This window comes from Gopherus evgoodei, chromosome 19, assembly GCF_007399415.2.
Source record: "Gopherus evgoodei ecotype Sinaloan lineage chromosome 19, rGopEvg1_v1.p, whole genome shotgun sequence".
NCBI classification, from domain to species: Eukaryota; Metazoa; Chordata; order Testudines; family Testudinidae; genus Gopherus; species Gopherus evgoodei.
Window position 1 is genome coordinate 16,897,693 of NC_044340.1, and position 25,788 is coordinate 16,923,480.

The 25,788-nt window shown below is 48.0% G+C and overlaps 1 protein-coding gene across 5 annotated transcripts in view; it reads left to right on the top strand.

The window, feature by feature from the left end:
* Nucleotides 1-25,788, top strand: part of BCO2 (beta-carotene oxygenase 2) — an 87,146-nt gene that overhangs the window by 53,711 nt on the left and 7,647 nt on the right. For all 5 annotated transcript variants that reach the window (XM_030538018.1, XM_030538020.1, XM_030538022.1 and 2 more), the window contains 6 exons: nt 8,291-8,495; nt 12,953-13,164; nt 15,495-15,610; nt 19,585-19,687; nt 25,077-25,205; nt 25,395-25,555. In XM_030538018.1, the coding sequence (XP_030393878.1) occupies nt 8,291-8,495; nt 12,953-13,164; nt 15,495-15,610; nt 19,585-19,687; nt 25,077-25,205; nt 25,395-25,555 (926 nt within the window). The remainder of the gene's footprint in view (nt 1-8,290; nt 8,496-12,952; nt 13,165-15,494; nt 15,611-19,584; nt 19,688-25,076; nt 25,206-25,394; nt 25,556-25,788) is intronic.

Here is a 25,788-nt window from a genome sequence, read left to right on the forward strand (position 1 = left end):
AAAGATGTCTGGTCTTGATTTAAAGACTTCAGCTGGAGGACAGTCCATCTCATATCAGGCATCTGTGTTCAGCTTGTTTTCTGTTGCTGTGCATGGCACTAACTGTTGTCTTTACAGCATAAGATGATGTAATCAGGGACTCTTTTAAAAATACTTTACCGGAAAGTGATGAGAAAGGAGAGAGAATTTGGGTCTATGGCAGAACCACCTACATGGATAGGTTTAAAAACTAAGACTCAGATAGGACAGTGACAGGTATAGTGGAAATACCTTGAAAACAGGATTGTTGCAGCAGGTTTTATTCACTGTTCAGCTCTGATGCTGTAATATGTAGGCATGGGGCTGGCTGATTCCACCTCAGGAATCAGATGCTAATACTGTGCAACCAGGCCCCTTATGGAGAGTTGGTCACTCCCATGCCAAGCTTTTGCACTGCTAGGGATACAGAACAGTTCCAGGATTCTGATGCTCCCATCTGAAGGCCTATGTGGTCTTTGGATAACAAGACTAAAGCCCAGATCCTCAAAGGTACTTGGGAACCTAACTCCCATTAATTTCAGTAGGAGTTAGGGCCTAAATACCTTAGGCAATCTGGGTCTAACTCCCTAGTAAGCTCTTCTGGCAGGCAGCAGGATTGCCATGCCAAGAGTTTTGGCTTTATTACCTCTGCACAGATCATGGAGATACAGGTGAGGAACTGAGTCCCAGAGAGACTAACAGTATCTCTACATTGCAACTGGGAGCGAACTTCCCAGTCTGGGTAGACAGACTCACGCTAGTGAGGCCTGAGCTAGTGTTGCCGGCAGGTAACTGCCTGAGGCCAAGCAACAGCGGGGGGGGTCCGTTGCCTGGTGTGCCACGCCAATAAACACACCAGGGTGGAGAAGCAAACCAAGTTTATTTGAGATCTCAAAGCGGTGCAGGGAGATTGACTCAGATCAAGCACACCTAAAACAAGCAGTCTGCTCCTTTATATCCATGAGAACTTTTCTCACTGACTAGCAATCCCCCGTTTCCCCTCCCTCCTCCTCCTTCCTCCCCCTGTAGCAATTCCGTAAGCACAGGTGCATTAAGTAATCTTGGCCGCAGCAGCTCGTTAGTAAGTTTTCCTTCTGCAAGTTATCTTGTCCTTCTGCTAAAGGTGCACAAGCCTCATTATTTCTGCTTTAGACCAGTTAGAACTGTTGCAACTGATAACGGCTGTTACACCTGGCCTTTTAGGTCGATTAAAGTTCAAACATGGAGGGACTCTTGTCTGCTGAGGCCTAAAACCAGGAAGGCTCCATACTCTTGTGGCCTTCCACCCTCCCGAGTTATGTAGGGTTATGCTTAGTGACACCAACACTAGTGTGCTAAAAATAGCAGTGTGGACACAGGCTAGCCACCTGAGCTTGGACCCCAGGGACTGGGCAGGATTGGACTCAGGTTGTTAGCCCAAGCTGCCACCCATGTCACAAGGTCCACACTGCTACCTTTAATGCATTAGCTTGAATAGAGCTAGTGTGAATCTGTCTACCTGCTTCCAGCTGCAGCGTAAATACACCCTGTGTGATTTGTCTGAGGTCTCACAGGAATTCTGTGGCAGAGCAGGGAATTGAACTAGAGTCAAGCACACAGGCCATCCTTCCCCTCTCCAGTCCAGGCACGGAATCAGCATGCTGGGCTTGTAAATGAGATGTCAAAGCCTTTCCTGCCTGGGAAGTTATTGACTTTATAGAGCTATCGTGGGAAGAGGATTTCTCCTGACTTGACCCTACTAATCGTTGCCGACGGTCTCATTGTTCTGCACCCATTTTGGGGTCTGCCTTTCCAGTTATGTATTTCTAGGGTCCTTATCTTCGTGATATCTCAGCAACAGCACAGTGCAAATCAATGGAGGAATCAGATGCTGCTGCTGTGCGGGTGTCACTCTAATTTCCATGAAGGCTTCGATTGGATGCAACTGACAACAAAGGCATGGGAATGAGACCAGCATGGACAATGGAACCAGACTGATTTTTATGGTCAAACCCTTGCCCTGTAGAGACAATGAGAATGCTCGAAAATGGGATTTTCTTTTCTTTCTAAAATTCCCTCTTGTCTGTTTAATGGCCAAGATGGCCCCACTGTATACATCCTTAAACGGGGCCATAGAGCAGCAAGAGAAGTTAGTGGCGATACTGTGAATCGAAGCATTCTTCCAGTAAAGGCCATTCACCTTCTCAGAACTGGCGTGTATGGAGTCACTCTATGTGCTATGCCACCAGCCCTGCTTCCTAAGCTAGCTGGAATCCCTAGGTTCTTAAAAGCCTAGCATACTTAGACGCTTAAAAGCTTTTTGGAGCAGGGTCTATCTTTTTCTTACAAGTGTGTACAGTGCCTGGCACAGTGGAGCCTGATATAGGTGCTCCTGCCATACAAATATTAGATACTAACAGTACCTTTTGCATGATGCTAAGGAGAGCAGCTGAGAGGCAGCACAGCATTGTCTCCACAGTGGCTGAATGGTGGAAGGATTGCACTTACTGGGCACTGGGACTGTTGCCTCAAGGCAGGTGTGGCTGAGCTGAGGAGAGAGATGCACACATCTGCGGATTGAGAAATGGGGAAGGGAGTGAGCTCTGAGTGTAGGTGAGAAGGACAGAATCTAGACTATGGCTAGAGTTAGGTTGTCTCAGTAGCTAGCTTACCAGAATGGAGGGCAAGGAAATAGTTTACAGGGTTATAGGGCTCCTTGCTGTAAGTTAAGAGTTGATAAAGTACAAACTAATTGCATTGCCAAAACAGTAATACCTCATACAGCAGTGATATCCCTGGGGCAAGTTCTGCCTTTGGTTACCCACTCAGGGTTAAACAGCTTTGTACATCTAATCCTGTACACTGGCATCACCCACATGGAGGGGAAGCTGTCTGGCTTTCAGAGCTGGTAAGAAACAGGAGCCTTAATAGAGAACAGTGCCACAACAAGGGGAAAGAATGCAATCTAAAATGGAGGAGAAATCTGCTAAGATGCAGTTGACCTTTGTTCTACAGTTATTGCAGCACAGGGGACTTTCTGCCTAGCAGGTGATCTGCTGGTGCCACGATTGAAAAGGGGTCTTGCATGACAAATGCATGCCCAGTTTGAGAGAAGCCTGTTTGTTCTAAAGGTGGCTTTTATGGAGGTGACCAATCCCATATCCCAGTCAGCACCCATACAGAGAGTTTGTTTTATTTTTTACAAACAAAGCTAATCCTTCTTGGTTTTCAACAGCAAGTAGCAGGCATGACTGTTAGGGAACTAAAGTGCTTTTTGCCTAGGGGCTTGGCTACACTTGCAGGTGTGCAGCGCTAGGAATTACGGCTGTCTTCGTACAGCTGTGTAGGGAAAGCGCTGGAGTGTGGCCACACTGACAGCTACCAGCACTGCAGTGTGGCCACATTTGCAGCATTTGCAGTGGTGTTGGGAGTGGTGCATTATGGGCAGATATCCCACAGAGCACCTCATCCCGTTTTAGCTCCGTGGGTTGTGGGAAGGGGATGGAGGGTGCGTATCATTCTGCTTCCTGTCCCAATGCCCCATGATGCATCGCGTCACATCCCAGCAATCCCTGTTTTTCCGTCCACGTTTGGTGCCATCTTGACTCTCTCAATGGTTTCTGTGCAGCGCGATTTCTGTGGGAAATGGAGCCCGAACTGCTGAGGAGTATGCTGACGAGTCTCGCCAGCACATCACGTTTGGCAGCTGAGCTATTCCTTATGATCAAAGTGATGAGGAGTCCGACGATGATAGCGAGTCGCCTGACGTGTACGACACTAAATTGCTTCTGGCATTCACGGAAATGCTCAGCACTGCGGAACGCCGCTTTTGGACTCGGGAAACAAGCACTGAGTGGTGGGATCACATCGTCATGGAAGTCTGGGATGACGAGCAGTGGCTGCAGAACTTTCAGATGAGAAAAGCCACTTTCATGGGACTGTGTGCTGAGCTTGCCCCCACCCTGCAGCGCAAGGACACGAGATTGAGAGTTGCCCTGCCGGTGGAGAAGTGGGTGGCTATTGCAGTCTGGAAGCTGGCAACTCCAGACACCTACCGATCAGTCGGGAACCAGTTTGGAGTGGGAAAGTCGACCGTTGGAATAGTTTTGATGCAAGTTTTCAGGGCCATTAATCGCATCCTGCTAAGAAGAACTGTGACTCTGGGGAACGTGCAGACATTGTGGATGGCTTTGCACAAATGGGTTTCCATAACTGTGGAGGGGCAATAGACTGGACGCATATTCCTATTCTAGCACCAGCCCACCTAGCATCCGAGTACATTAATCGGAAGGGGTATTTCTCTATGGTTCTCCAGGCGCTTGTGGATCACTGTGGGCGTTTCATTGATATTAACACAGGCTGGCCTGGAAAGGTGCATGATGCACGCCTCTTTCAGAACACTGGCCTGTTCAGGAAGTTACAGGCAGGGACTTTTTTCCCAGACCGGAAGATCACAGTAGGGGATGTTGAAATGTCCATTGTGATCCTTGGAGACCCTACTTACCTGTTAATGCCTTGGCTCATGAAACCGTACACAGGGAAGCTTGACAGAAGCAAGGACCGGTTCAACTACAGGCTGAGTCGTTGCCGAATGACTGTGGAGTGTGCTTTTGGCCATTTAAAAGGGTGCTGGCGATCTCTGTATGGGAAGCTAGACTTGGGGGAAAGCAGGATCCCTGCGGTTATATCCGCGTGCTGTACCCTCTATAATATTTGTGAAGGGAAGGGTGAAACATTCAGTCAGGCATGGGCCTCCGAGGTTCAATGCCTAGAGGCTGAATTTGCACAGCCAGAGAGCAGGGCTACTAGAGAGGCCCAGCACAGGGCTTCAAGGATCAGGGATGCCTTGAGGGAGGAATTTGAGGCTGAAAACCAACAGTAATGTTTGGTGCCTTGCAGGGGAGTGAAGTGCAGTGGTTACAATGTTAATAGGAATCTGTTTTTCCTAAGCTGATTTGCAGTGCCTCTTTCTTTCCTGGGCTAAGGTATCTTTGACTTTCTGCAATATTAAAGACTGTTTTCAAAGCCAATAATTCATTTATTGAAAAGAAAATAACTTATTGACAAACACACAACATTTTGGGAACCTAAAAGGGCAGGGGGGTGTGGTGGGAAACTGTACAGTCACAGGTTTGAATATGTCCTTTCTGGAGTGCTGTGCAATTACTGCTGCATTTCAGGATGCCTATACTGCATGGTGATGGGGGCTGAGTGCAGAGGGTAAGGGTCGTAGTTCTCAGGGCTGGTTGGTGAACGTATAGGTGTTTGAGGCAGCTGGTGGAGGTAAGAACCTGGATGCTGGGGAAAGGGGTTTTGAGTTGACATTGGGGCACAAGGGAAAGAGCTTTGGGATGGGGGGGCGGTGCAGTACTGCTCTGCCTGCATGGCTACAAGCACCTGGATAGAGTCCGCTTGGCAAGCCAGGATGCTTATCAGCTGCTTTGTGCTTTTCTTCCTGGCCACTGTGTTTCTCTGGCGGATCCTGCTTTCCCTTTCCCTCCAGTCCTGCACTTTTTGATTCTCTCTGGCAGAGTGATTCATAACTGCTTTCAGCAGGTCGTCTTTGCTTTTTTGTGGCTTCTTCCGGAGGTTTTGGAGTCTTTGAGCTGTTGATAACATGGGCAGCCGAGAACCAAGATTGCTTGTGGAAAGGCAAAAAAGGCAACACATAACAGAGGCAGCGTTGTTTATATCTCAGACAGTTATTCCCACACAGTGAAGGAGTTTACAGTTTTCACTTTAGCATAATTTTCCCATACCAAAGAGAGCGCACATAACCCACAGGAGCCCCGAAATGGTGAGTAAGGGAGACTGATTGCTTCAGGACTGTACTGGGGTTTCTGTGCATTGGGGAAAACAAACAGCTGCAGCAGGGGGCACCTACACTGAACACTCTCCCAACATTTTCCACAGGAGTTGATCCTGGAAGATATCTCGCTGCTGCGGGTCACCTGGGAAGGGCGGGAGGGTCTTCTACAGCAATGCGGATTCCGCCCTGGCCCCTATGCAGCTTGCCTGTGTGCAGCCATGGTCCCCCCACCCCTCGCGGCACAGTGGATCGGACGAGTTAGCGTGACTGGGACAAGGACCACGGTGGCTCTCCCTATAAACAATCCGCAAGTGCATTGCCCCCGCTCTGGCTGAAACTTTTGAAGAGATTACTGAGGCCGATTACCGTGACGTGATAGACCACATCAATGGGCTATTCCACATCTAGGCATGCAGGCATGCAACCCTAACCCCCACTCCTCTCTCAAAACATTTTCATCCTGAAAATTAAAGCTGCTTACCAGGAACCCGCTCCTCTGCTTGTCCTTCACCAAGTAACGGCTGCTGCGACTGGCTGCCTTCCTCCTGGCTTGAGAAGAGCTCCTGGCTGCATGCCTCCTGGGACTCCGGGGTGTCTCCCCCCACCCCAGTACCCTCACTCTCGGTTTCCTCCTCCCCCCACTCCTGCTCCTCCTCCGCCTTCCCCGCCCCCCCGCTCTGAAGTGTCCATCTTGGTCCTTGGGGTCACCACCAAGTATCGCGTCCAGCTCTTTGTAAAAATGGCAGGTCGTGGGAGCAGCGCCAAAGCGGCGGTTTCCCTCGCGGGCTTTGCAATAGGCACTCCGCAGCTCCTTCACTTTAACCCTGCACTGCAGCGCGTCCCAGTCATGGCCCCTTTCCAGCATGGCCCTTGATATCTGCCCATAGGTATCGTAATTCCTACGGCTGGAGCGCAGCTGGGACTGTACAGCTTCTTCCCCCCAAACACTGATGAGGTCCAGCAACTCGCCATTGCTCCATGCTGGGGCTCGTTTGGTGTGTGGAGGCATGGTCACCTGGAAAGATTGCACTCCACACCTGGCTGAGCAAACAGGAAGGGGATTTTTTAAATTCCCGGGGCATTTAAAGGGCGGGTCACCTGAGGCCAGGGCAGTAGAGTTCGAACTGATGAGCAGAGTGGCTGAATAGGCATTCTGGGATACCTCCGAATACCTCTGGAGGCCAATAACAGCGCTTTTGGTGGCCACACTGGTGGAGCAGCACTGGATCACCAGCGCTGCAGTCGTTATTCCCCAGGCAGAGATGGAGTACAGCCAGCGCTGTAGCCAGGGAGATACAGCGCTGGATGTGCCTTGCAAGTGTGGACGGTGAGTAAGTTACAGCGCTGTAAAGCCATCACCAGTGCTGTAACTCTCCCGTGTAGCCAAGCCCTAGATGTGACTAGGCACATCCCCGGCAGATACTCAGATGTGCCCTTTCCCCACCCACCGAGTCATGTGCGACATCTGACTTGTTGCATCTCTGAGAAGCTGCACGTATCCCCTAGGGCATGAACATTGTGATCTTGCTCTCCTGCTCTTTGTGCCTTTACAGTGTGTGTTCAGAGCTACCCTGGGGCCATGGGAGCCAGTTAACTACGTAACAAGCTGTACAAAAATGTTCCCCTGTGGCCAGTCTCCTCTGCATTTCTAATGCACCCATTACCAAGGTATCTAGGTGAACAGAGAAACACATTTTATAATGGAGCCTCAACAGCTTGACTGAGAGGTACTGCCCTGCACCGATGCATCATCTCCCATCACTCCTTGGAAACCCACAGGACTGAGCATGTAGTCTGCACGCTGCTCCCAGGCTGGCTGAGCCTGGGTCTGGTCTAGTAGTGCTAAGGTGGCTCCTCTGTATTGCTTTCCTTACCTGCATTGTTCCCAGCCCACCTGGTAGTGCAATGAACCATCACTCAGAGGGAAGACCTAGCTGCCTGCATAGAATCTGTAATAGACCCTCTTGCACTGGTGTTGGTGGAAGAGCGGAGCTTTTGGAGGAGTTCAGCATGAGGTTTGCTGGGGAATCTATAAGCACCACTTTGTGTTTTCTTTATTTAGGTTGCAACCTATTTATTTCTGGGCACATTGTAATCTCTGTCTCTAGGTGGTCGTAACAAATATCTGTATCCCTCACTTCTTGTTGTTACATGTTCAAATCAATTATTTTAGCTGAATCTTCCTGAAAAGTTCATCTCCTCCCTCTCTGCAACATAAAAAAAGCACCTTGCAGGTGTCTGTGCTGGATTAATCGCAGTAAGATTTAATGCACTGAATTTTCAGCTCTCCATGGCTGACAGACACTTTGAAGCAGAGCTTTATTCTGAACATCCATTACATTCTGGTTGTTTGCAGGATGCTTTTGTCGTAGAACTCCAAGCCCAAGTTGCAGGTATCTAGGCTGGTGGCTGTCAGGGTCTAGCTTTTAGCACTAAGGGCCTTAGTTGCTTGCTGTTTCCTAACTTCTTGTTTGTTCTTTGTAGTTCTAAAGGACGTTCTGCCGAGCCCACAACAGGAGCCGGTCACCTTCAGCAACCGGAAGGGTTTGCAATGCATCTCCCCCCTGATGAGAAGTGTGGAAGAGACTCCTCAGCCCATCCTGACAAAGGTCAAAGGGCACATTCCCAAGTGGCTTAATGGCAGCCTGCTAAGGAACGGGCCTGGGAAGTTTGAGTTTGGAAAGGAGAAGTAAGTCCAGATTTGATCGTACTTTCTAATGATTCCAGGCTGGGGTTGCTCAAACCTAGAATGCACCTTCACAAATGCGTCGCAGCCATTAGGGGCCTTCCTTAGCTCTGAAGATGTGTGACCATGAGGAAATGCCTGTAGATCCCATTCTTCTAATGCAAATTCTTCCCTCATCTAGAAGCTTTCAGCACCTTTACTAGCCCCATTCATTAATCCTCGTAGGAAGTAGGAAGGTGTTTTTCCACAGTTTAAAGGTGGGGACACAGAGGCTGTGACCAGCTGAAGGCCACGTCATGAGCTAACAAAGCTGGGGATGACATCCTGACTCTCAGTGCTCTGTCTGTAACAGCCACTTCCCACTCCCACCATGCAATCCCAGGCATCATTTGCCATCCTGATTACACTAAGCTGTCTGTGTAGCATCTTCACATTGACTGGATGGGAACAAGAGTGGCTGATGGAGATCAGCGTACCTGATGTTCTACCTCTGAAAAACTGGTCGTCTTCAAAAGGCCTGGCAGAGCACCTTCTCTGTGGAGGGCATGGAATTCTGTAAAGTGCTGTAGTTTGGCCCTTTGCTCCCAGATTGTTTCTTGCTCAAGGGGCTTTAAATAACAAAACAGGAGTAGATCAAAGCGTACTAGGGAATGGTTAGACATTCAGCACACAGCAGGCTCCTGGGGATAGATTGACACCCCAGCTTGCCATGCGCTGAGGGTATGGCTACATTTGGAATGTCAAAGCACTGCCCCGGCAGCGCTTTGAAGTGTGAGCGTAGTCAGAGCGGCAGCGCTGGGAGAGAGCTCTCCCAGCGCTGCATGTAAACCACATCCCTTACGGGTGTAGCGTGCAGCGCTGGGAGCCGCGCTCCCAGCGCTGCTGCCCTGATTACACTGACGCTTTACAGCGCTGTATCTTGCAGCGCTCAGGGGGGTGTTTTTTCACACCCCAGTTGCAGCGCTGTAAAGTGTGGGTGTAGCCAAGGCCTAAGTGTTAGTGAAGACAAGCCCTAATATGTGTTCTATTTCTGCAGCACCATAAGCATGCAGGGGCTTTGTAGAACAACATTGTTTCAGTCAATGAAAGCTTGTGGGTAATGTTTTTAAAAGCACCAAGGCCCATTTTCAAAAGACACTTAGGCACTTAGGAGCTTGAGTCATCGAAAGTGAATGGTACTCAGGCGTCTTGGTGCCTAAAGTCACTTTTGGAAAGGAGACTTAGGCCTTGGCTACACTGGCGCTTTACAGCGCTGCAACTTTCTCGCTCAGGAGTGTGAAAAAAACACCCCCCTGAGTGCAGCAAGATACAGTGCTGCAAAGTGCCATTGTAAACAGTGCCCCAGGCAGGGAGCGCAGCTCCCACCGCTGCAAGCTAATCCCCACGGGAAGGTGGAGTACCTGCAGCGCTGGGAGAGCTCTCTCCCAGCGCTGGCTGCAACCACACTCGCACGTCAAAGCGCTGCCGCGGGAGCACTCCTGTAGCAGCGCTTTGGAGTTTTGAGTGTAGCTAAGCCCTGAGACGCTTAAGCCACTTAGGGTACCTCTACACAGCAATTAAACACCCGTGGCTGGCCCAGGTCAGCTGACGGGCTCATTGGGCTTATGCTGTGGGGCTGTAAAATTGCAGCACAGACATTTGGGCTTATGCTGGAAACTGAGCTCCAGGACCCCACATATTAGAAGGGACACAGAGTCCAGGTTCCAGCCCAGAACCAAAGGTCTACGCAGCAATTTTTAGCCCTGCAGCCCAACTTCTGTAAGCTCTAGTAAGCTGATCCGAGAGAGCCATGGCCATGCCGCAGGTTTTTTATTCCAGTATAGACTTTCCCTTGGGATACATCTATACTGCAAGTGGCAGCCTGTGGCAGCAAGTGTCAGAGCCTGGGTCTACAGCCAGACTCATGGGGCTTGTTGTGCTTCATAGAATCATAGGACTGGGAGGGACCTCAAGAAGTCATCTAGTCCAGTCCCCTGCACTCATGGCAGGACACGTATTATCTAGACCATCCCTGACAGGTGTTTGTCCAACCTGCTCTTAAAAACCTCCAATAAGGGAGATTCAACAACCTCCCTAGTCAATTTATTCCAATGCTTAACCACCCTGACAGGAAGTTTTTCCTAATGTCCAACCTAAACCGCCCTTCCTGCAATTTAAGGGTATGTCTACATCTACAATTTTGCAGCGCTGGTTGTTACAGCTGTATTAGTACAGCTGTATAGGGCCAGCGCTGCAGAGTGGCCACACTTACAGCAACCAGCGCTGCAAGTGGTGTTAGATGTGGCCACGCTGCAGCGCTGTTGCACACCGCGGGGAAGGAGACCTGCTTGGAGGGGGGGTCGGGGAACGCCAGAGCACACCGCGGGGCTGGATACCTGCTTGGAGGGGGGGTTGGGGAACGCCAGAGCACACCGCGGGGCTGGATACCTGCTTGGAGGGGGGGTCGAGGAACGCCAGAGCACACCGCGGGGAAGGAGACCTGCTTGGAGTGGGGGTCGGAGAACGCCAGAGCAAGCAGCGGGGAAGGAGACCTGCTTGAAGGGGGGGTTGGGGAACGCCAGAGCACACCGCGGGGAAGGAGACTTGCTTGGAGGGGGGGTCGGGGAACGCCAGAGCACACCGCGGGGAAGGAGACCTGTTTGGAGGGGGGGTCGGGGAACGCCAGAGCACACCGCGGGGAAGGAGACCTGCTTGGAGGGGGGGTCGGGGAACGCCAGAGCACGCCGCGGGGAAGGAGACCTGCTTGGAGGGGGGGGGTCAGGGAACGCCAGAGCACACCGCGGGGAAGGAGACCTGTTTGGAGGGTGGGTCGGGGAATGCCAGAGCACACCGCAGGGAAGGAGACTTGCTTGGAGGGGGGGTCGGGGAACGCCAGAGCACACCGCGGGGAAGGAGACCTGCTTGGAGGGGGGGTCGGGGAACGCCAGAGCACACCGCGGGGAAGGAGACCTGCTTGGAGGGGGGGTCGGGGAACGCCAGAGCACACAGCGGGGAAGGAGACCTGCTTGGAGGGCAGTGGAGTTTGCTTAATTACCAGAGAGGCTTCCTCAGGTATGCTGGGATACCTGCTTATTCCACGGAGGTCAAAAAAAATGCTGGTGAGTGTCTACACCTGATGACCAGCGCTGGTGATCCAGCGCTGGATCCTCTACACCCGAGGCACGACCGGGTGTACGGCCAGCGCTGCAAACAGGGAGTTGCAGCGCTGGTGATGCCCTGCAGGTGTGTACACATCCTAAGTTGCAGCGCTGTAACCCCCTCACCAGCGCTGCAACTTTGTAGTGTAGACAAGGCCTAAGCCCATTGCTTCTTGTCCTATCCTCGCAGTTAAAAAGAACATTTTTTCTCCCTCTTTTATGTACTTGAAAACTGTTATCATGTCCCATCTCGGTCTTCTCTTCTCCAGACTAAACACACCCAATTTTTTCAATCTGCCCTCATAGGTCGTGTTTTCTAGACCTTCCTTCATTTTTGTTGCTCTTCTCTGTACTTTCTCCAATTTGTCCAGTCTTTCCTGAAATGTGGTGCCCAGAACTGGACACTGTACTCCATTTGAGGCCTAATCAGCACGGAGTAAAGCAGAATTACTTCTCATGTCTCGCTTACATCACTAAAAACAGCTGTGCAGATGTTTGGGCTTGGGCTCTGAAGCCTCTCCCCACCTCCAGGCTGTAGAGCAGGGGTGGCCAACCTGAGCCAGAGAAGGAGCCAGAATTTACCAATGTATGTTGCCAAAGAACCACAGTAATAAATCAGCAGCCCCCCATCAGCTCCTCTCCAGCTCCCAGCACCTCCTGCCCACCAGCGCCTCCCACTCCCTCCCCACACCTCCCGATCAGCTGTTTCGTGGTGTGCAGGAGGCTCGGGCAGGGGAGGAGTGAGGGTACAGCAGGATCAAGGGAGGGCGTGGAAAGGGGTGGAGTGGGGGCAGGGCCTGTGGCAGAGCCAGGGATTGAGCAGTGAGCACTCCCCAGCACCTTGGAAAGTTGGTGCCTGTAGCTCCAGCCCCGGCATCGGTGCCTGTACAAGGAGCCGCATGTTAACTTCTGAAGAGCCGCACGTGGCTCCGGAGACACAGGTTGACCACCCCTGTTTTAGAGCCTGAGCTCTAACCTGAGCCCAAATGTCTGCACAGCTATTTTTAGCACCTGGGGTCCAAGACTTGCTATCAGTTGCTGTGTAGACAAACCCTCAGATGCTTTTGAGAATTTTAGCGTGTCTGTAAACTTGGACCCCAAGCCTTCAGACACAAAGTGGCACATGAGTAGCTGCATGTCTGAGTTTTTCCATTGCATTCATGCTCTCTTCCACTTGCACACACAAAAAGTGTTTGTAGGATCCGGTTCTCAGATTATAGCACTGATCATAACAAACACCAGGAATTTAGGAGAAGGCATGGGAGGATGTGGCACCACACTGAGCCTTCTTTCTATGATTTTGTTTCTCTGTTCTGCTGGAAGATTTAACCATTGGTTTGATGGCATGGCCCTGCTGCATCAGTTCCAACTGGAAAACGGCATCGTGACTTACAGGAGCAAGTTCCTGCAAAGTGATTCCTATGTGACTAACAGCCGGCACAATCGGATCATGGTCTCGGAGTTTGGAACCCTGGCTATGCCGGACCCATGCAAGAGCATCTTTGGGCGCTTCATATCGTGGTTTGAGATGCCACGTAAGTATGTTCCTTAGCTGAAAACAATGTTCTTGGAGGTGGTATGCATCCCAAGTGGGTGATATTTGCCTGGAGGAACAGCTTTTATGTTTGAAGGGAGCTGTGTGGAAGTTGTAGTGGTTTTGCTTTGAGTGGTCATGTTTCTGTGGGGTTCACCCCTCTGAAGAAACAACTCTGAGCCAAACCCATCTGAAATAGACACACTTAACTTGAGATTTTGGCTCCCCTCCCCCCCATGTTGTTTTCACCCAAAATCAGAAATGTAGCTCACTAAAATGTTTGTGCACCGTGGGTCTGGTCTTCAGAGGTACTAGGGGCACACACAGCTACAGGTGAAATTGATGGGAGCCCTGGGTAGCTCAGCATCTCTCACCATTGGTCTCTTTGATGCCCTTTACTTAATTTTGGGGTTTGTTATAAAATTTGATTCATCTCGTTCCAAGAGTTGTGTAAATCCTGCATCTCCTCTCATGAGGAACACCCTGGAGGGCGCTGTAATGAGCATTACACAATCCTCCATTCTTTTTGATACAAACCTGTCTTGAAAGCCGCATGCCCTGCTAAGCTTTTAGGGTATGTAGGCTATTCCTTTCCTTCCTGTGGTAAGGGGCGGGAGGGTGATATGGGTGAGGAGAGGATGGCACACACAAGTGGAAATACCATTAGCTGTTGGATGATAGTTAAGGCTATGAGTACGTCACGGAGGTCGTGGAAGTCACAGATTCTGTGACCTCTGTGATATTGGGGCCCCGCAGCAGTCCAGCCGCCACAGCAGTGGAAGACCATCCCAGCTGCCCCCCACACTCCAGCTCTCAGTCCTGCAGGGTGGTGGGGGATTCCCCAGAGCTCCCCAGCCCCCATTGAAGGCAGGGGATTCGCCGGAGCTCCCAAACCCCCGTGTGTGACGAGGGATTCACCGGAGCTCCCGAGCCCCCATGTGTGGCGGGGGATTCCCCTTAGCTCCCCAGCCCCTGTGGATGGCAAGGGATTCCTCAGAGCTCTCCAGCCCCCGTGGGTGGCAGGGGATTCCCCGGGGCTCCCCAGCCCCCACTGCCAGTGGGGGATTCCATGGAGCTTCCCAGGCCCCACTGCCGGCAGGGGATTTCCTGGAACTCCTCAGCCCCACTGCCAGTTAGTTAACATCTCCTGAGTGAATCGCAGACTTTCCAGTATGAAGACAGCAAACACAGCTCAGCCTGCCTGCAACCCATCCGTTCCCAGAAAATCGGTGGCACACTGGCTGCTCCTTTGGCCTGGTCCACACTGGAGAGATTAAATTGGTTAAAGCCTCTAGAACATTTGTAGAACACTTGTGTCTCCACCTAGAAATGCCCTAACTGGTCTAATAAATAATTAGACAGGCCATCTGTCAGTGGGTTTAATAACCAGTCAAAGAGCCACTGGTTCATTTTGATAGCCTTCTGCAATCTAGAATGCTTCCAGGAGCTGGGCTAGGAATTGTAGGCAGATACTCAGTGGCCACTGCAGCTGAAATGGTTTAGGACAACGCTAGTGTGAGTGCAGGGTGAAACCAATCCGTTTCACATGTTGGTGCCGAAATGTTTGTCTTAAACTGTTTCAGTGCATCCAATTCAGTTACAAACTGATTTCTTCTCTAGTGTAGACAAGGTTCTGGTGAAGTTGAGGTGGAAAATGCCTCCCAGGTCTCCTCCAATCAATTCCTCTTGCACCTCCACCCCACCCCTGCCCACCAACTCCTGATAGATGTCAGTGCCAGATAATTCCCTTTTGTACATTTCCTGTTATTTTGTCCAGTCCCACTAATGTCCCAAGTGATTGGCCAGTGCCCCTTGCATTCCCTTTGAATTGCATCGTCCCACTATGGGTCCTGCTTCTGCTTTTTACATTGCTGGCCTGGCCTCCTATACACAGTGCAGTCTGGGTTCTCTGCTCATACTTTCTGATAAATACTGGCAACTGGTTGTCTGGCCTTATAATAAAGGGCATTTCAGCCCTTGCCAGGGGTTGCCTTTCCCTCAGGTCTGCATGATTCCGTTTGTAATATCCTCAGTTTCCTTTAGTTGCAAGAAACTGAAATGAGCCTGCACAATGACTTACTAGTACCTGAACCAAAAGGGATCAGACTTCTTTGGTTTGGCTTAAAAACAAGTCTTTGTTCTTTGGCATGAACTCACCTGCATAGGGAGCGCCCTGTGTGCTGCTGTCAATCACTGAGATGTTTTTAATCTGCCTGTCCTGAAAGGGAGTTGCGTGGTTAGGGAAATTGATTTATTTGTTTAAATATGCCTAACTTGCTGTAGTGAGACGTGAGCTTAATGCATCTGCATTACTCTGGGATTTTGCTTCAGGGCCAACGGATAACTCCAGTGTGAACTACGTGGTGTACAAGGGAGACTATTATGTCAGCACCGAGACCAACTTCATGCGCAAAGTGGATCCAGAAACCCTGGAAACCAAGGAGAAGGTAAAGAGTAGGTGGGATGACGGGTTTAGCACCTGGCGTGGGGGAATCATGTCACACTCTTCCCAGGATGGCCTTGGCAGCTAGTAGGGACAATTCCCAAAGACTCTCTTGGTTTTTGTATCCAACCTGCACTGTTGTTGAGATCCTCTGTACCTCTCTCTCCTGGCAAAAATGGCTTCTGAATGGCAGATACTGGAATTGCCAGGAAATCTGCAGTCACTGCCAGTCACCCCATGGCCTTAAAGGTTCCTCTGTGGTACATATGCTGGAGGGCATTGTAGGATCGAGGTGAATAATAAAGCAGATGCCATGCTTGAGGTCCAGTCTCAGCCATTGGCAGCAGGCAGGGTTAGACTTGAGGACTTCTGAGGTCAGTTATGTTTTCAACCAAGGGTAAAGCAGGGTCCATTGCAACTTGGTCACTGTCCATGAAGTGCAGGGATCTGGTCTTGTCTGGCGATTCCAGTGTATGGAAATGCAAAAATATATACCCATGTAACATCAAGGTTATAGATGTTAATAGTCTTACAGAACTCCACTCCTGTCTATGCTCTGCCCTATCCGATGGTCCCATCCAGTCTGCTCCCTTCATCTCCTTCAGCCAGTCCCAACTCCAAGCCAGCCCTATCCCGGCACCCTCCTTGAATTCTTGGCAAATCTCACTTCCCCATTGTGTTCATCCTGCGCACTAGCCTACACGCAGTTCAACTGCCTATCACCGAATGTGCTACTGCATTTCAGATTAAGCTGTCTGCTGTCTTGTGGCATATACATCAGGTTAAAGCCCTGATCTTGCAAGGTGCTCTGTGCACAGCTGCATTAATTCCAGGGAGCTCTGCAAGAATGCAGGGATCTGCCTGCTTGGAACAGCTTGCAGAATTGTGTCCTCCACTTCTAACATTAAAGCTCCATTCATATACGATTTAGTTGGCATGTTAATTTCATAGGCTTTTTGAGAAAATAGAAAAGAGGGGGAAAACACAAGGAATGGAGAGAACAGGAGAAATATATTAAAAACTAATGCTGCTTTTACTGGGACAGTTTACAGCTGCACAAATCTGGGAGCTAGGCAACTTTGCTTTGTGGTGAAACAGCAGCACAAAGCCACGCCTACCAAGCACTGTTAGAGCTCTGGTGTATTCGCTGTCTTCCATAGTTGCAAGCCATATGGAAATTCTAAGCTTAGCAGCTATTTTGTGCTGCATGTGTCCAACAAAGTTGGTTTTGGGGGTTGCATAATACCTATTTCAAACCTTGCCAGGGACTATTACCCATTTAAGAGATGCCATGTGAGTGATTTCAGTGGTAAAGTTCAGCCAAGTGGAGACACCTGAACATAAGAATTCTCATCAGCCATTAGAGAAGTGGACTAATATTTTCAAAAGTGGCTGTTAAGTTGGGGGTCTGAATTTTTGAGTGCCTAACTCAAGACACCTTAAAGGGCCTGATTTTCAGAGGGTGAGTGCTCAACACTTTCTGAAAATCTGGGCCCTTTAAGGTGTCTCATGTTGGGAAGCCAAAAATCACTAGTCACTTTTTAAAATCTTGGCTGAGAAGTGTATTTTTCACGCTTGGACATTTCAGTGCCTGAAGTGATTTCCATCAAATTTTCTCCTTAAGAGACTCACCTTTTGACTAAGTCTAAGCATAGAAAGTTGTAGCCACAAAGGAGAATTCTGAACACTTATGAGCACATGAAGATAGGGTTATAATGAAGCTACGCATGGGATCTTTGGTACAACATTAGCTACCCAGAAAATCTCTAGTTGTAGATAATGATATTAAACTCCTTTGTATCTTTGTATAGCCTGTATTGGTGTTTGAAGAAAACACACCAGTTACCAAATGTGTCTATCTGCTTGCAATAGAACTGATAGATTTGGAACAGAGACTGCTAATTGCATGCCTGGACACACCTAGCACAATGGGGTCATCTCTAGCTTTGGTACTTATATGGCCCCATGTCATAAACAGATAGCTAAGGGTTAATGTCTCTTTCACCTAAAGCACCTGACCAGAGGACCAGTTAGGAAACCGGATTTTTTCAACTTTGGGTGGAGGGAATTTTGTGTCTGAGGTCTTTGTTTGCTGTCTGCCTGCTTTCTCTGAGCTTTGGAGAAGTAGTTCTGTTTTTCCATTTCTCGGCGGTGGGCCAACTCTTCTTCTGCTTGTTTCCTTCGGTAGGCCACCTCTTCTTCTTCTAGTTTTCTTTTGTGTGCTGCCTCTTTGGCTGCCTGTTCTCTTTGGTAGGCTGCCTGTCTGATCTGTTCTTCTCTTTCTTTCATCTCCATCTCTTTTTGTTTTATTTCCAGCTGTCGCCTGTGTTCAGCTTCTCTGATTTGTGCTTCAGCCTCCATTTTTGTCTTGGTAGACATGGTTCCTGTTTTCTTGTGTTGGGGTGCCCTCCGGTGTTTATCTTCTGAACTGCAGGTTCTCTGTTGCCTCCTGAAGTCTGCCTAGCAACAGTGCCTTTAGCTAATCTTCAATGTTAAGTAAACCTGAAAAACCACTTTATTTGCATTTATATAGTGCTGGTAATGACTCTCAATGGGAGTGCTATTGTGTGACAAAAGACTCGTGATAGCACCTTAATGGCTTCTTGCTTAACATGCAAGCCACAAACTGCCAGAGAGAGCAGAAAAAAAAATTCTCTCTGGTTCCCTTTTAAAACCAAACTGTTTCTCTGTGCTAAAAAGCCCTTAGCAGAGAAAAGAAAAATATAATATTCCTACTGGCTTCTGGATTCTGTCTATATCCCACCGCTGCCACACCATGTCATAACCTTAGTCCCAGATTTGGACCTTAGCGTCCAAAATATGGGGGTTAGCATGAAAACCTCCAAGCTTAGTTACCAGCTTGGACCTGGTACTTGCTGCCACCACCCAAAAAATTAGAGTGTTTTGGGGCACTCTGGTCCCCCTGAAAAACCTTCCCTGGGGACCCCAAGACCCAAATCCCTTGAGTCTCACAACAAAGGGAAATAATCCTTTTTCCCTTCCCCCCTCCAGGTGCTCCTGGAGAGATACACAGACACAAGCTCTTTGAAACTACACAGAGTGACTCCCCCTCTCTGTTCCCAGTCCTGGAAACAAAAAGTACTTTCCTATTCACCCAGAGGGAATGCAAAATCAGGCTAGCAAATCCAACGCACACAGATTTCCCCTGATTTCTTCCTCCCACCAATTCCCTGGTGAGTACAGACTCAATTTCCCTGAAGTAAAGAAAAACTCCAACAGGTCTTAAAAGAAAGCTTTATATAAAAAGAAAGAAAAAATACATACAAATGGTCTCTCTGTATTAAGGTGACACAATACAGGGTCGATTGCTTAAAAGAATATTGAATACACAGCCTTATTTAAAAAGAATACAAATTAAAGCACTCCAGCACTTATATTCATGCAAATACCAAAGAAAAGAAACCATATAACTTACTATCTGATCTCTTTGTCCTTACACTTAGAAACAGATTAGAAAACAGAACTACTTCTCCAAAGCTCAGAGAAAGCAGGCAGACAGCAAACAAAGACCTCAGACACAAAATTCCCTCCACCCAAAGTTGAAAAAATCCGGTTTCCTGATTGGTCCTCTGGTCAGGTGCTTTAGGTGAAAGAGACATTAACCCTTAGCTATCTGTTTATGACACCCCATTTCTGGGGTATTGACGCACCACACATTTGTTAAGGTTTAATCCTCACATCACCCCTGTGAGTGCTTTTATCTTCAATTTACAGATGGGGAACTGAGAGGCTAAGGCAGAGGTTGGCAACCTTTGGCACACGGCTTGCCAGGCTAAGCACCCTGAGATTCCCTTGCTTATCTGTACTGTTAGGAGGGGCACCTTCTTAACAACTTGATATTATATTGGTTTGGTATAATTTAGAAGGAATGTGAGGATGTGACTTTCTGCTTCTTGGCTTATGGCTACTGTTCGGAAGTGATTACTGCTCTGACTCTTAAAATCTTTGAATTTTCAGGTGGACTGGAGCAAATTCGTTGTGGTGAATGGAGCAACAGCCCATCCACATTATGAGCCTGATGGGACAGCATACAACATGGGCAACTCTTATGGGAAACATGGTGAGGCTAGTCAGGGTAACTGCTCTGAGAAGCAGGGTGAGGTGAGGTATGACAGTCCTGCAGTGAGGGTAGGCAGACTACATGCTGCTTCTGTAAGGAGGGGTTTTGATGGAGTCTGACAAAGTGAGGAAGCTGCTATTTCTCTGGGGACACGATGACAGCAAAGAAGAATCAGTCATAAATTGTGGCTCCCATCAATCTCACCATGACATTTGTTCTCTTAATGTTTGGCCTCTTTAGTTAATCTGTTTTAGGTGGCTGCCTCATCCCAATGAGCACAGACCTTTCTGTGAGCAGTAGGGAAGACGCGCAGGGCGGGGGTGGGGATGAGATGGGTAGGGATGAGATGTATCATGCACACATGTGGATCAGTTTGGTAGAGAGAAGTTGCTTTTTAAGGAAGTTACATAAAGTGTCAGGGCTGAATCCAAGGCCTTTTGAAATCAGTGAGACTTTTTCCATTGACTTAAATGGGCTTGGGTTGGGGCCTTAAAGTGTTCCTTATGGGAAGAGAAAAATTATTGTGCAGGGCTGTAGCTGCAGTAAAGTGAGTGCTTTGATCCTTTCTGGATACCATAGGGAATCTCTACTCCTTGCTAGTTATTCCCAGTTGTGCCAAATTTTGCACATTCTAGTGTCACCCCCAAATCTGCAGCTCTGTAGCTACTTTCTCTGTAGTTCCCAGTTATGCAACAGTGTGAAACTGATGTAGGACAGCTGTCAGAAACCAATAAAGGTATTTATTGAAAGGACTAAACGCTGGCACAGTTGGATTAATACTTTTTAAAATAATGTCCATTTAGCCTGTGGTACTCCTTCCCAAAAGATGTCTATGTGGCTAAAAGCTTAGCAGAGTTTAGAACAGGACAGGACATTTCTATGGAAAACAAGAAGATTTAGAATAGCCAGGATTAAAGTAACCAAGAGCTCTGAGTGGGAGATAAACCCCAATATTTCAGGGCATGAGCCAAGCTCCAACTACTAGGGGACAGAAAGAAGTCTCCCTGGGGGCAGTTTGTCCCCAAACTCCAGAGTTTCTTGAATCTTCCTTTGAAGCAGCCAGTACTGGCCACTGGAATAGTGGACTAGACAGACCACTTTCGTGATCCAATGTGGCAATTCCTAAAGATGGGAGAGTGTGGTGGGAGAAAACCTATTAGTCCATATTCCCTTGTGCCAGGATTGTTCCCCATCCTTTGTCCTACCTGCAGCCAGGGGTTAGGATGGGATCAGTTTCTGTAGTAGATTTCCCAATACTAGGATGATATTGTTGCAAAACCATAACTCTATTTGAGTGGCTCCTCAAAACCAACTTTAATTTCTTTTTGCATAAAGACATTCCTCCTCAGCGTGCCTCAGCCTTCAGAAAGCAGTTAATGCCCTGTGTTGTTGGAGCTGACGCTGCTGGCTTGCACCAATTCACCAAACAGTTCCCTGGCTTTGCTGTTCTTTCATTCTTGCTGTGCTAATTCCTTTGTGCTTCAGCAGCATTTAGCTTCAGATTCCCTGCAGGGTCATGCACAGCACATCTCTGGTGTTGAGTTACTAAGAAATCAATCCTCCTTGGGCGGGGATCAGATTCAGTAGACAGGCGCCTTTAAATTTCATCTGGGGTCAGAATTCTAGTTTCTCCTTTTGATATAGGAGCTGTGAGCTGGTTTGTGTTCTCATTCCATTGCTGTGGGTGCTCAGATGTTACAGATGCTTAGGTTTCATTCCAGTTCCTCCGACGGAGACCCTGTTGTAAGGAAACTGACTCTTTCTCCCACGAAAGCTCATGCTCCAAAATGTCTGTTAGTCTGTAAGGTGCCACAGGATTCTTTGCTGCTTTTACAGATCCAGACTAACACGGCTACCCCTCTGATACTTGACCCTTTGTTATCTGCTGAGCTTAGCTGGTGCTGTGGCTCCAACTTTCTTAATGAGGCAGAGAAAACAATAGAGCCTGACAATAGCTATGTGAAAATGGCCACTAGTGAAACTTGGAACAAGTCAGAAGAAATTGCTGATGTAATGTATGAAGAAATCTGATGGGGCCCCTCTTCTGGGGCTGGAAGCAGTGGGTAGATTTCAGTATGGGGGCAGGTGCCAGGGGCACCAATTAGTGAGGATGGGGAGTGTGTATGTGTGTGTAGGGGGGGAGCCCCTCCCTGAGCTTCATACAGGACGTGTGGGAGCTCCCAGGTGGAGCTCTTAACTCCAGCACAGAATTATTGTGAAATGTAAGTTTTGCAGAGGAGAGGTGCCCCTGGGGAAGGGAGTTAGTATTTTGTTTACAAACAGATAAAAGACAAGAAAGGGCTGGTGATTAAATTAAGGACCTGGAAGTCTAGCCTGTAAAACGGGAAGGGTGTGGTGATGGAGTTGTTTTAGAGGGCATGCAGGGGACTCAGAGACAATGCAGTCAAGCCCTCTGAGCCAAGGTTGCATTCAGAAAAGGAACTAGGAGTACTTGTGGCACCTTAGAGACTAATAAATTTATTTGAGCATAAGCTTTCGTGAGCGAAAACCCATTTCATTGGATGCATTCAGTGGAAAATAAAGTAGGAAGATATATATACACAGAGAACATGAAAAAAGGGTGAGATTTGGGGGCATAGGTGACAAGGGGTCAAAACCAGGGGCAGGGATAGCAGTGATATAGAGAAGTTCCCACTCTACCCTGTGGTACTTATGTGGCCCCATCACCACAGTATCTGAGCGCCTGACAAGGTCTAACTTATTTCTCCTCACAGCCCTTTGGTGAGCTAGAGCGGGCTGTTATCCCCATTGTAAACAGATAGGGCACTGAGGCACAGAGAGACTAAGAGCCAGATTTTCAAAGATATTTAGGCACCCCTAGTGGGATTTTCAAAAGCGCCTAGAAGGTTAGGTCCTTCATAAACCTAGCTGCATCTTTGGTGCCTAAAAACCTTTGAAACTCTGTCCCTAAGGCACTGGCCTGACGTCATACAATAGGTCCATGGAGGAGTACAACCCAGGGCTAGCTCCCTATCCAGAAGACCAGACTACATTAACCTCTCTGCTGCGTGCTGCAAAAAAAGAGGACTCTGATAGATGGGAGCAAAACCAAGACAGCCTGGTCTCTGAAATGCCAGCAAATGGTTCCAAGATGGATGTCATGGTTGACAGCATGAAAAGCAGCACAGAAGTCAGGAAGGCTGGAGAATGAGAGTCAGATGAGAGGAGATCACTTAACTCCCAAGGGGTGTCAGGTTCTGCCCCATGCTGGGTTATGGAGCACTAGCTGCTGTGCAATTTTATATTTTAACTGAAAACCATTTTGTTTTGTCATTCTTTTTGTTCTGAAAAGGAAGGAATCAGAAAGTGTCGTATAAGTATCAGATATATTTATGCCTCAAATTCTTAGGGTTTCAGCTGTATCCAGGCCAATTCCAGAACAAAGAACTGAAATTGCATCCACAGAGCCCATGAAGTTGACGATTAATGTCATGATTTGTATTATTCACCAGGCACCATCTGTGTGCTCAGCACTATTCAGAATATGTCAGAAAATGTATTCCCTGAATCAAGGTGTATAAAATGTGTAGTGCTGGATAAGATGTCTCATATATTTAAGTATGAAGTGTATAGTTATTAAGCACATGTTAATATCTGTGAGTGGAGGCACCAATGGCAATTAAAGTTTTACTGGATTAAGGATTAGAAGATTTGACTCTCCAATTTTCTTTCTAGAAGAAGAGCTGCTGTGCCTCTTTATTTTCCTTTCCTGCCTGCAGGGGGCCTGATGTACCTCAGAAGTCTGTTTTTTTCCTCAACTTTAAAATATAGAATTTTCTTGGTGTTTGGTTTTAAATATTCTCCTGTGAGTGTTGTGTTTAAGAGCCTTCTGGAAAGTAACTAGATTTTAAACAGAAGTAAAAGCAGTGTTGCCAATTCTCATGATTTTGTCATTAGTCTCATAATAATAGTTTTCCTTAAAGCCCCAGCTCCTGGAGTCAAGTGGATATGTGAAGATTTCAGCCTTCATTCTTAAAGAAAAATGAAGTTTCTAGCCCTTGTGGCTATGGAGAAAGATTCAAAATGTGACTCCAGTGCACTCTGAAGGCTCAAAAAAGCAGAAGGCAAATAAAAAGAACACCAAATCTACTATTTTTACATAATCTCATGATTTTAAAGACAATATCATGATTTTTGGTGAGCCTGATTCAAGATTTTTGAACATTTGGGATTGGCACTACTGTGAAAGTAACTGGAAAGTGTTTCCACTCCTGTTTACGATTATTTTCTAGTCTATTATTTGTAGTGAGATAACACCCCTAGAGCCTCAGGCAGGTGCAGTATAAACTCCTGGGGCCTTGCCCTAGTAAGATGTTTCCAATGTTAAATGATCTATTCCAAGCTTGATGAACAGCAAAATAGTGATAGAAAGTAATCTAGATTTTTCTACAATTGTTTCAATTGTTGTATTCAAGGGTTAGTAACGAAAAATATACATTACAATTTTAAACCTACCCTGGGTGTCCCTTAAGTGACTTGACACAAGTTGTGAAAACATATTAGTATTAGAGCTGAATGGGTCTAATATTTATTTAATCCTCTTTTTTATATAGGAATTAGATACAGTGATCCTATCAGCTAACGTCTAAGTTGTTATCAGCAAAAAAACCCTAGAGTTTTCAGGTGCCTAAGTAGTCCCTGGAATCCCCGTTAAAGTTCCCCCCTTCACCAAAATCTGAAATGGCGCCCCTGGCAGGTGCATAGGAGAAGTGGGGGAGGGTTTGGGTTCTGCTGTGAGCTGAATCTGTATCTTCAGAATCTCAGCATGTGTCAGGGTATGGTCAGGCATTAACACTGCAGTTCCTGTTCCTAAAATGTATTTGTCAACATGGTGTCATCATGGGACAATCAAAGAATTGCCACACTGTGCTGATGTCAAACTGGAGTGCTCTGGCCAGCCTGTATACTGTGACGGAAGGAGTGGGTTTGGGAGAACTTGAGCATATGGCTAGGGTGGAGCTTTCCTTGCCTTGTGCCCAATAAATAAAAGAATTAAGAAGACCTTGTTTGAAAGAAGGCATGAGTGTGGGCCCCACAGGAAGTGGAGATTTGTAGTGCTGGATGAATCTGGCTAAAGATTTAAGAGCTCATTAGCTGGGATTTAGTGTCAGCACCTGATGAGATTCAGGGGTGGGTGGCTGAAATATTTAAAGCTGGCTGGGGGATTTATTCTTGTGGGAATTGTGTGGTTAAATCCCTCAGTTGGCTTTGAAAATCGCATCTGGCGTGTCTTGTATCTGAAGACTGAGCCATTAAGACTCTGAACATGGAGAGGGCTAATGCACAAACCTGTTTGCTGCCTGTCCTGAAGTGCTGACTGTGTCAATCCTGGGTCTCCAGGCTGATGGACATGCTTTCTCCTTTCCAGGGTCCAGCTATAACATTATTCGGATTCCTCCGCAGAAGTCAAACTGCGATGACACGTTGCAGGGAGCAAAAGTTTTGTGCTCCATCGCTCCAGCTGAGAAGATGAAACCCTCCTACTATCACAGCTTTGGTGAGGTGCCTCCCATTCTCTACTAGGCCTTCTGTATGCAGATCCAGCACAGCCTACAAGCGACAACTTGCCATACCAGGTTCTAGTACCAGAGGCAGGTTGTTCACTGACCCGTCCTCCTAGCAGTTCTCGTCACCTCATTTGCCTTTTGGAGCAGAACGTTTTGATTTCCCCCTTCTGTCCATTCAGGAATGAGTGAGAACTACGTGGTCTTCACTGAGCAGCCCATCAAGATTAATCTGTGTCGGGTCATCACATCCAAGTTCCTTGGGAAGCCCATTGCTGATGGGATAAACTGGGAGCCGCAGTACAAAACCCGCTTCCACGTGGTGAATAAGCACACGGGAGAGGTAAATTTTCTGCCATTCCAGCAGTTATGCAGGCCTAGATTTCTCCTGTTCTGTCAATATTAGCGCACACAGGAAATGCCCCTGGCTTTTGGCAGCAGCAACCTGGGGTGTATGGGTCAGGCCAGGAACTGCCGCAGTGCAATATTGCCTTGAAAACCAGGGAATGGTAAGGCCTCCTAGATGAGAAGTTATTAGGTGCTGGGGCAGAGGCAAATGCAAGAAATCTCTCTGCT